This window comes from Pygocentrus nattereri, chromosome 30 (genome assembly GCF_015220715.1).
Source record: "Pygocentrus nattereri isolate fPygNat1 chromosome 30, fPygNat1.pri, whole genome shotgun sequence".
Classification (NCBI taxonomy): domain Eukaryota; kingdom Metazoa; phylum Chordata; class Actinopteri; order Characiformes; family Serrasalmidae; genus Pygocentrus; species Pygocentrus nattereri.
Genome location: NC_051240.1, coordinates 18,014,395 through 18,025,971, shown reverse-complemented (window position 1 = coordinate 18,025,971; position 11,577 = coordinate 18,014,395). Strand labels below are relative to the sequence as shown.

The 11,577-nt window shown below is 41.5% G+C and overlaps 1 protein-coding gene across 8 annotated transcripts in view; it reads right to left on the bottom strand.

Annotated features, from left to right (window-relative positions):
• The window catches only part of inpp4ab (inositol polyphosphate-4-phosphatase type I Ab), an 89,681-nt gene that overhangs the window by 43,545 nt on the left and 34,559 nt on the right, over positions 1-11,577 (bottom strand). For all 8 annotated transcript variants that reach the window (XM_017715215.2, XM_037536457.1, XM_017715219.2 and 5 more), the window contains exons 2-9: positions 11,161-11,370; positions 10,289-10,333; positions 9,613-9,731; positions 8,771-8,887; positions 8,549-8,628; positions 7,316-7,427; positions 5,790-5,880; positions 2,109-2,256 (exon numbers count right to left, since the gene is read on the bottom strand). In XM_017715215.2, coding sequence (XP_017570704.1) covers positions 2,109-2,256; positions 5,790-5,880; positions 7,316-7,427; positions 8,549-8,628; positions 8,771-8,887; positions 9,613-9,731; positions 10,289-10,333; positions 11,161-11,251 — 803 coding nt within the window. In that variant the 5' untranslated portion in view covers positions 11,252-11,370. The remainder of the gene's footprint in view (positions 1-2,108; positions 2,257-5,789; positions 5,881-7,315; positions 7,428-8,548; positions 8,629-8,770; positions 8,888-9,612; positions 9,732-10,288; positions 10,334-11,160; positions 11,371-11,577) is intronic.

The window sequence follows — 11,577 nt, the reverse complement described above, 5'->3', positions numbered from 1 at the left end:
GTGTATTGTAGTGTATTGTATTGTAGTGTAGTGTAGTGTAGTGTAGTGTAGTGTATTGTATTGTAGTGTATTGTAGTGTAGTGTAGTGTATTGTAGTGTAGTGTATTGTATTGTATTGTAGTGTAGTGTAGTGTATTGTAGTGTAGTGTAGTGTATTGTATTGTATTGTATTGTATTGTAGTGTAGTGTAGTGTATTGTATTGTAGTGCAGTGTAGTGTATTGTAGTGTAGTGTAGTGTATTGTAGTGTAGTGTAGTGTAGTGTATTGTAGTGTATTGTATTGTAGTGTATTGTAGTGTATTGTAGTGTAGTGTATTGTATTGTAGTGTATTGTAGTGTAGTGTATTGTAGTGTATTGTATTGTATTGTAGTGTAGTGTATTGTAGTGTAGTGTATTGTATTGTAGTGTAGTGTAGTGTATTGTAGTGTAGTGTATTGTATTGTAGTGTATTGTAGTGTAGTGTAGTGTAGTGTAGTGTATTGTAGTGTAGTGTATTGTAGTGTATTGTATTGTAGTGTAGTGTAGTGTATTGTAGTGTAGTGTATTGTATTGTAGTGTATTGTAGTGTAGTGTATTGTATTGTATTGTATTGTAGTGTAGTGTAGTGTATTGTATTGTAGTGCAGTGTAGTGTATTGTAGTGTAGTGTAGTGTAGTGTATTGTAGTGTATTGTAGTGTAGTGTAGTGTAGTGTATTGTAGTGTATTGTAGTGTATTGTAGTGTATTGTAGTGTAGTGTATTGTATTGTAGTGTATTGTAGTGTAGTGTATTGTAGTGTAGTGTATTGTATTGTAGTGTAGTGTAGTGTATTGTATTGTAGTGCAGTGTAGTGTATTGTAGTGTAGTGTAGTGTATTGTAGTGTATTGTAGTGTAGTGTAGTGTAGTGTAGTGTATTGTAGTGTATTGTATTGTAGTGTATTGTAGTGTAGTGTATTGTATTGTAGTGTAGTGTATTGTAGTGTAGTGTGGTGTATTGTAGTGTATTGTAGTGTATTGTAGTGTAGTGTATTGTAGTGTAGTGTAGTGTATTGTAGTGTAGTGTAGTGTAGTGTAGTGTATTGTAGTGTATTGTAGTGTAGTGTATTGTAGTGTAGTGTAGTGTATTGTAGTGTAGTGTATTGTAGTGTATTGTATTGTATTGTATTGTAGTGTAGTGTAGTGTAGTGTAGTGTATTGTAGTGTAGTGTAGTGTATTGTAGTGTAGTGTAGTGCAGTGTAGTGTATTGTAGTGTATTGTAGTGTAGTGTAGTGTAGTGTATTGTAGTGTAGTGTAGTGTAGTGTATTGTAGTGTAGTGTATTGTAGTGTAGTGTAGTGTATTGTAGTGTAGTGTATTGTAGTGTAGTGTATTGTAGTGTATTGTAGTGTAGTGTAGTGTAGTGTATTGTAGTGTATTGTATTGTATGAGCTCCGGACCGTCTTCCTCTCTAACCTACTGGTAACTAGCTAAGAGACTTTCTCTAGACAGACAGAGCACTTCTTGTAAGTCACTCTGGATAAGAGCGTCTGCTTAACGCTGTAAATGTAAATGTAGAGAAATTTACCTAATCATTTCTCTCCAGTGGTGGTGAAAGGAACCACGAGTCGTGATGTCTCCTATGCAAATATAGCCACTTTATTTACTATTGAAAACGAGCAGTGAGCCGACACGTGTCTTCTGAGTTTTTATATACAGTGCTGATCTTTTGAAAATACTGACAAATTTGAAAAAACACATTTTCTTCAGGCTCTATTTTGACTAACAATGCATGTACTTCTCCACCATGAGTAATCATGAATAATAAAAAAAAGCATATTTAAGTCAAAGGTTTATCTCAAAAACAACGTGAAACAATGAGTCAGGCATTAGGCAGCGTATCTCTAACACTTGAGTGTAATAACTTTCTGTGAGCCTGTAGAAGCAACATACCCTGACGTCTCAACCACCGTGAACAACTCTGACTTAACTAGGCAGAAATGTTGAAAAGCCTGCGCAAATATCTGACTGGGTTTGGTATCAGCCTATCAGAACACTCAACCAATTGAGCGGTGATTAGAGACAAAAATATGATCAGGATATTTTTGATTGAGTTTGAGAGAAACATTGTAGGTGTGTGCGCAGAGATACCTGGCAGCGTCTTCCTCTAGCAGCAGTTTGACAAACTGCCGTGGAACATTGAGGGACAGCACACTCTCGGCCATCTGCTCCAGAATGCGCAGGTGATTCCCGTCAGTGGTGGGGAACCTATACATGCGCGACATGGTTCCCCCGAACACTGCCAAACATCGAGAGAGACAGGTTTCATCTGACAACAGCAATTACCACCTGAACTGTAGATGCTAATCTTGTCTTTAACTACATCTAAGTACAGGTCTATTCAATTCAGCCTTACTTTCCTCTAACCCTAAGAATAAGCTTCAATCTGAAACCCAAGCCTCAATGTACTGTGGGAACTTTATTGTTCTTCAGGGTGCAAACAATTTAACATGGACCCTGAAAAGGTTTGGCATGGTCCTTAAGGTGCAGTTAAGTGCTTAAATGAGTTCTAAAGGATCATAACATTCACTTTCAGTATTCAGTAATGCGGTCACTGTACCGGACTGTAGTGGTGAAGAGGGAGCTGAGCCATAAGGCGAGGCTGTCCGTTTACCAGTTGGTCTAGATCCCGACCCTCACCTATGGTCATGAGCTGTGGGAGATGACCGAACGAACGAGATCGCAAATACAAGCAGCGGAAATGAGCCTCTTCACAGGGTGGCGGGCTACACTCTACTCGGGTTCAGAGTGCTCCTGTGTCTGTGTGTCCTTCTGGTTCTCTCCTTCTAGTTAAGCTGTCATAGTCAGATCTGCCAGAGTTGTTAGCCACACTCTGGGAATGTTCACATTCTCTGTCTTACATACACCCAAACAGAACAAAACTACTTCCATCTCCCTGCCTTTTTCTGAGTAAATGACCGCCCACCTGTCCGGCCAGAAACTGATGGACAACTGACTGTCGAGCTCTCCTGCGACCAGCTGCCCACGCCCCAGCTACCGCCACCTGCCTTGGACTAGCTGCCCACCCTACACTGAAGTTTTCATGGACTCCCAGCTATCACTACTACTAATACTACTGCTATTATTATTAGTAGTATAATAACTCTGTAGGTAGTCTGACCAGAGGAGGACGGGTCCCCCCGGTGAGCCTTGGTTCCACCCAAGGTTTCTTCCTCAGCTCTGAGGGAGGTTCTCGTTGCCACTGTTGCCCTTGGCTTGCTCACCTGGGGGTTTTATATCTCATGTGAAAACATTGTCTTTACTGGAATTCTGTGAAGCTGCTTTGGTACAACATCAGTTTTAAAAAGCGCTACAAATGAATTTGACTTGATTTGGCAGGATGAGGAGCTCGGTCATCCGGGAGGAGCTCGGAGGAGCATTGAGAGCAGCCAGCTGAGTTGGTTCGGGCATGTGATCCGGATGCCCTTGGACGCCTCCTGGTGGGGGTGTACCAGGCACAGCCTACCAGGACAAGACCCTGGGGTCATCCTAGGACCTACTGGAGGGATTACATCTCCATGTTGACCTGGGAGCAGCGTGGGGTCCCCGGGAATGAGCTGGAGTAAGTTGCAGGGGACAGGGGGTCGTCTGGGATTCTCTGCTCTCCCAACTGCTACAGCGATCCCATCCGGACTAGCGGTTAACGATGATGATGATGATGATGAAGAACTTAGTGGAAACCGTCACAATCGTACATTTTGATACAGTAGCTTAATATTTTAAAAAGCTAAAAAAAAAGAATATGGTACAATGTAAACCTTCCCAAAATAAGACGGCCTTAGTCAGCATAATGCTGCCTGTCGCTCAGAGTTGTGGTAAAAAAGCCAGCTAGCTTACGTTAGCTGTTCACTGAACTATACAGCTGTATGCAAAGGTTAGGGCACCCCCTAGCCTGATTACATATTTGGTTGATTGGGAAGTGAAAAGAATTAAACACAAGCATTGCAGCAAACAACTTTAATATGCATAATAAATGTAAATAAAATGTTTCTGCAAATGTAAATTCACAGTTGCTCTAGTTTGATAAATGCGGAAAAACATAAAAAAAATTATTGCGGTATGTGAAATAGTCTGGACACCCATTTCTTACGTAACTCTTGAGTAACTGACTCATTAGGACTGTTTAGGTAGGACAACAACTGCCAATTAGAAAACTGTCAGCTTCTGACAATTCCAGGATGTGTATATCTGTGACTTCACACCTGCTATCACTCAAAAACCATGGACTCCTCTAAGCAGCTGGTGAGGGTCCAAAAATTAAGCCATTAATTTTGATGAATAAAATATTAAGCAGTCATGCACTAACGTGCAGATAGTTTTTCTGCGGAGGTTGTTTTCGCTTCTTTTAAAGAGTAACTCCACCCTAAGACCTTTTTTCCATCAACAGCTGAAAGTACCATGACCAACGTTACTGCCCCTTGATGACGCCCTACATGTGCTGCTCTCATAAATATGAAAGCATAGGAGGCTCGAGCAAAGAGATAAACACACTCACACATTGAGCTAAATACCCCCAGCACTACCTCACCAGCTGTCTGCACCAATAACCTGTAAATAACCCAGTTAATCTGAGCTTAGGTTGTAGTAAAGATGTATTGATTAGCACATTAATTAATAATGTTAGATGTATGATCGAGTAACCTGAAGGAGTCTCCATAAAGCTGCTGATGTTGCATCCGATTCAATGTTGTTTCCCTTCACAAATCGAACCCTTGGGCGCGACTCACTGGAAATCAACAGCAAGCAACACTGGGACTACGGAAAGCGCAACAGTTCAGGAAAAGTTAATGTTAAATGGCCAATGGTACCGACTGTGTCAACCTTTCATCCGTACAGCCTTTCTTGTTCACTTTCCATAGTTCCAGTGATGCTTGCCGTTGTTTTCTGTTCAGTGAGTGCTCCAGAGGGTTCAGTTTATACAGGGGAACGTGAATTTGAGGGGGAACTCTTCAGCAGTTTGAGTCAGTGGCTTATACTGTTAAGGCTCGAGACGCACTGCCTGCTCAGAAACACCTTCCCTCGTTGAAGACTCTCAGCTGCTAAAAGGGTCAGTTGATTCTGTCTCTCTCCAGATTTTCTGGGAGCTGACTTTAGTTTTAAAAACAGCAGCCCAGCTGACCGGTTTACCTCGCAGCTCCACCTCCAAACCCGAACATCACTACAGTGCTCCTCTTATTTTTGAGCATTTTTCAAAGTAGATCCAGGGGTTCCCAAACTGCAGAAGCTGTATATACACTATACAGAATGTCCATCCTCCTGGATTTTTTGCTCCATTTTTTGCTCCAAGTGAAAGTCCACTGTGAGCTGCTTATTGCTGTAATAATGTACCTCATTTATTTAAGGCTATACAAATAAAATATGATGATACGGACATTTACACCATTGTAGCCAGAATGCAGGAGATTCTTTTAACACAAGGGGCTGAAATCTACAATGTTCTTGCTGATTAAACTCCTGTCCAAACACAAGACACTGTGGAGGCTGGGTTGTGTATGATTCAGTGGGCTGGACGTGTGCCCACATGAACACTCAGTCTCAGATCATACAAACAGTCGAAACTCAGTGACAGAATCCAGCTACAACAGGAATAAACACAGCAGAACGTTTCACAGTTAATAGAGCGATAAATCTCAATACTCTGCACCACTACGCCTTCCAAACCTGACAGTTACAATTAGCTAGACAGTCACTCAAGAAACACAATGAAGGCAAAATATAATGCAGCACATTCTGTGTATCTCATGTTTATTTGATAACCACTTTTTCCTTTACCTGATCGCAGAAGTGTGTCTTTACTTAAGGATGCATATTTGGCTCGAATTCCCATTGATTCTGTCAGACTTTCATCTACAGCAAGGACTGTCTGTGGAAAAAGGCATACAGACGTTAGGACCTTTCACACTAGCAGTGGATTATCAGAAGGGTGTATTAATGAAGAACTCCACCGATTTGTCGGAATTTCTGCATAATGAAATGGATAAAATGTGAACAAGGTCATTCTGAGTGGTTTCATGTAAAATGCTCAATTCTACAGAAAGATACTGAGTCAGAATGATTAACAATGGAGATGATGGGAACCAGACTTCTGTAGACTTTAACTTCTTATTGGGTTGCAGGGTGTTTTTTGGTTTGTCCATCTAAAGTTGCGTGACCAAATCGTAAGGCAAATTATTCAGTAACTGCATGAAATACATTTTTAAAATAAATTACTTTTTTTTTTTATTATTTTTTAAGATTTATTTATTCATATTTAAGCTCCCTTCAAGTTAACATAAAATGTGTTTTATGATCTACAAATATCACTATATGCTTACAATTTACTGCTGAAAGCCAAAAATCTCAGACGCTCTTTGTGTTGTTCTCTAAAAGTGATGTTTCCAGAGCAGATCACTGAAGAGACGCCGTCTGTTTATAGTTAGTTATAGATTTGGGGAAAAACGGGTCGACTTTCAGTAGAAAAACAAACTGAGTTCAGCTTCTTTTATTATAAGGATATAAAATGACAAGAGTTCCAGCCTCATACGACGCCCAGCTTCTGAATGGAGCTTATGAAATATTAAAGTTATGAAGAACATGATGAAGTGCATTTTGGAACCACCGGTGGTTCCAAGGAGTTTAAGAGGCTAGATTTTTTCAGATTTACCACTATTTTACCATCATTAGCACTACATATAAAGCTCAGCAGTTGTGGTTCCAGGTGGTAAGTAAAACAGCTATATTATTGACTTGCCTGGGTCCATTTGCCACCGCTGTAAAGAAAATCTAAGTCTGTAAGTTTCTCTAGAACCACTGGATATCTTTGTATATATTTTGACCACTGATTTATGTAGAAATTGGTTATAAATTGGCAGGATTCACCCTTAAAACATGTAAAGTGCATCACAGCAATGCAGAAGTCTTAAGTAGTGACTTAAAGACACCGACAGTGGAATATAATTTCAATATAAAAACATAAATATTAACGTTTTACTTTTGGCCAAAATAAAATTAAAAGGTAAAAATGAGAGCTCAGTAAACTAAAGCAATGTTTTTATTGTCTATATTCCAGTACAGTATGAACAGTTACTCTAATCATTGTATTTCATTTTTAAATAATTCTGAATCGTGCAAAAACACACAAATCGAATCATCAAATTCAATTAGTAAAATTAATGAAATCATCAAAATCAGTCAAATTTGAGATTTCAGGATACACTGAATTGTTTCGTAAGAATCATAAATGAGTGAAACCTCTACAAGGTCAGAGATTGATGGCTTTATTAGTTTGGAAGTAGCAATTGAATTTTGTTGGTACTGACCCTGCCATTGATGGTGTCCGGTAAACGGGCGACCGGCACCCGCTGGTCCCTCTTCTCCTCCAGCTGCCAGGCGATGACTGTAATATTCCCCACCTGCTTGTTCTCCGCTGAGCTAAGGAACAAAAAATAACAAGGACTTTAAGCTATAAAGACCAGTTAGAACAAGGACACAGTGTCACTGACATGAAGCACCACTCCTTTAGCGGCAGGTACCCACGGTCATGGTCTTCTAACCTATCTGAAGTTCCTCTGGGTTCCATAGATCAGTAAATAGGAGTGTGCACAAGTGCTAATTGTTCTCATGGAGAACCACTGGCCAACTAAAAACGAATGTGTGATGGAGGGAATAAGGCTACATTTACACAGCAGGTAAAAGTGGCCCAAATCCGATCTTTTTCCTCATATGTGACACAGCTGTGTGTCTGCGTGTCAGTGTGAAAAACGCACTGAATCAGACATTTTCTATTCCGATTTGAGACGCTTTCATATGTGGTATTGAGATCCAAATCCGATCTGCAGCAATGCGAGCCGCATTGTCTGAACAGCCAGATCGGAATTCTTGTGACAGTCCAGCTTGACAGTCATCATAATTGTGAGCTGCTGAGACTCAAACATTTAGGCTGATGTTTCCTTACCAAAAAATTATAGGAGACCCATCGCAGCCGATCTGTGTTCAAAGAGGCTTTGAACGAAACGGCCGAACATAGCCGGAGGAGACCGAGGCTGGAGCGCCAAAAAGGTTTAAAGAATTTAGGGACAGGAACCAAAGAAGTGGCCGTGGCCGAATAACGTGGCCTTTTTACGGTGAACTCGAACACATTGTGGGTGATAAGTCCAGCTGTGAACCACTGGAACTGGCAAAGATGAAACCAAACCCTCCGGGAGTGTCTGGTGTTCGCTGGCCATCATGATTGTTTACCTCTGAATGAGCCATGTGAAGCTCTGTTCTTTTGCACATGCGGGTCAGTTTAGGAGCTGATCTGTTCAGACTGATGTCGCATACAGATCACATTTAGAGATCATTTTAACAGGCAACTACAAATAAAACGGATTTGCTGAGGAAATCAGATTCGGGCCACTTTTACCTGCTGTGTGTGTGTGTGTGTGTGTGTGTGTGTGTGTGCGTGTGTGGAGTTACAAGGCGAGAGGTGCTTTGCATCTATAAAGCATCATATTTGTTTTCAAAGCAGCTTCCATAAGGAATTTTGAAGACATCCTTGAATATGGCCATACCTGAGCGGCAGGTGTAGCGTGTGGTTCTTGTCCTGCAGTAGTTCTTTTACCGGGAACATTATTGAGCCTAATAAATACATCTACAGAGAGAAAAAGGGAACGAGAAACAGAAAGAGAAAGAAGTAGGAAATGTATATGTGAGTGCTTTTTTCTTAGAATATTCTCCTATTCGCACACACACACACACACACACACACACACACACACACGGGTGCTACTCACCGTTCCCTGGGAGCGGTCCTTTACGTCGTACACAGAGAGTTTGATCTGTGTCTGCTGGTTGATGAAAGAGTCCTGGAAGAAGGCCACGCTGCTGAGGAACATGGGATTTGCTGTGCCCTAAAAAACGGAGACCACAACAGTCTGAACGTCTGAACATCAACATCAGCTGAACTGAATGAACTGCACGTCAACATAAATTGATGTTTAACATTTTTACATATCATTAAACTCTTTTTGCATAATACTTCTACCATTGCTGCCCATAGGAAACCAAGTACCTTCTCACTCTCTAATCACTCTGGCTGTTCTTCACGTTGTGTAAAAATGTCCTGATGAATGGACCAATAGAAATGCTCTAAAATCTCTTTACACTGACTTACAGTGAGGGGTAGGACTGTTTTTGCCCTCTCCTGTAAATTTACTATCTTGGGGATACTTCTCTGGACAGTGATGATGTGCTACTTGACGCATCACGATATCACACTCAGATCACAGTGATAAGATGGAACGGGAAAATACGAACAAGGAGCTGGTGAATATCTGACTTCAGCTTTGTGTCACCAAAGAATTAACAGTGGGCGAGAATAAATAATTGGTGACACCCAAAAGGGGGGTAAAAAGAAGAAATGGGATTGGGCCTAAGATGAACAGAACAAAGTTTTCCTGAAAACATGTACAATTAAAAAACAAACAAACAAACCATTTTGGATCAAAGACTAAAGAAAGTACAGTCAGAAAACGAAGCTGCAGCCAATTTTGACTTTTGAAATTTTGAAAAAACTCCAAGAACTGCTGTCGTGAAGGAAATTTAAAAGCCGGGCAGTGAACGGGCAGCGTATTACCTCAATGATTTCTGTTTGTGCATGTTTGGTCCAGAAGGCTTGAGGTGGCGTGGTACAGCTCACGGACACAAAACTGTTGGGCTTGCGGTCCAAATTCGGAGTAGTCAGCTCACTGCAGGCTACACACACACACACACACACACACACACACACACACACACACACACACACACACACACACACACACACACACCAAGGTCACGGCAGGGTGAGAATTTTCCATAAAGTGTCCAGTGTACACAAAACAGACATGGCTGTTAATAACTATGTGGAGAGGCTCCAGTGGAGCTGGAGATAGGATCAGCCTCTATTTAGCTTTCCAGAGAGAATTAGGAGCAGAAGAAACCAAACACAGAAGCTTTTAGCCTAACGCTGCCACTGGCCTCCCATATACACACGCATACACGGTAGAAACACTTGCCGATTCACAGAAACATTCTCCTTCCTGCAGAGCCTCACCGCTGCTGCGGTTTAGAAACATTTCGGGACACAAATGCATCCATTCAGGCCTCAGGATGATATTAGACCGCCATAGAGTGCTTACAGCAGAGGGACAGGAGCCAACACGCTCAGCTAATGGCTAAACTAATGTCCGACTGGCCATGACCTCCTTGCTGTATGAGAAAAGCAAAGCAGAGTGTAATTTGATGAAATGATACAGAGGCGCAGCACTGACCGAGACTGAACTCCAGCACAGGCTCGTCCGGGTCCTGACTGTTCCCTATAAGGAAGAAACAAGGCAGGTCTTATTACACAATCCAGCCCATGACAACAATATCAGACTGGCATGATAATGTGCCAGATTAAACATGCCTGAGCAAGAAGTAGCAAGAAAAACCCCCACAAATGAACACATTTCTCATTCCATAACTTTTTCTGCGAGAGAGTTTACGGTTTATGTAACTGAATAACAAGCCTAGAAACAGTCACTAAGCTAATTGTCTGGTACTTCAATCAGAATTCCATCAGTTTTACAAAGTTTCTGCATAGTTATATGGTTAAGATGCAAACAAAGTCATTTAGAAAGGTTTATTGTGAAATGCTCTGCTCTACAGTCAGAACTGCTTACAGTGGTGGTGAAGGGAACCAGACGTCCAAAGCATTCAATGCCACCAAAAGCTGCCCCATTGGGAGTTATTACAAGTAACGGTTATGATGATGCAGCCTGATTTCTGAGACATTGCTTCGAGTGAGTTTCAAGATGCTTTTAGTAATATAACTCAAATGCAATTTAATTTCATGTGGGTTTCGAGCAACTATAGTCGCACGAGAACTTTCACTGCGTAAAGCCTTAAAGTGCAATAGTTGCAGTTACGAATTTGAGCTAAGCAGCCGCAACAAAGGGAGAGAAGGAAATAAATCTGAATCAAAACAGAAGCCAAATATAGAAGCCAAATATAGAATGCCATGTAAATGGAAATGTGGTTAATTTTCCCCCTTAAATGCTCTGCAACCCAATTGCAGTTTAGGTAGATCAAATGTAAAAATCTTTCATTCTGATTGTGTTATACATGTATTATACAGAATAGCAGATAAACTGTAACTGACCTGCCAGAGCCAGGCCAAGCATCTCAGAGGAGATGTCCAGTGTGCTGGCCCTGTACACGGACCACGGCCGCTGTCGCTCCCTCGCAGACATCCTGCCAAAGTGTGTGTTTTCAGGTCAGAGAAGCAGTACTGAGTGATGGAGCCACACACACCACCACGCGTACACTCCTGTGGGGCAGGTAGGCCTGAGGCAGCTCCCTGCTCAAACAGCTGCAACAGAAGCAGAGAAGGAATCAAAACAGAAACCAAGAGAAGGGAAATGCGGTTGATATTCCACCTTAAATGCTCACACCCCGATTCCAGATAAGACGTTATTTATGTTTCTGACTCAACACATCTGTCAACATGAGACTTTCAGAGGTAGGCCGCTTGCCCGCTGGCATTCTGGGTCATGCACAAATGACTTCTTGAGAAAAG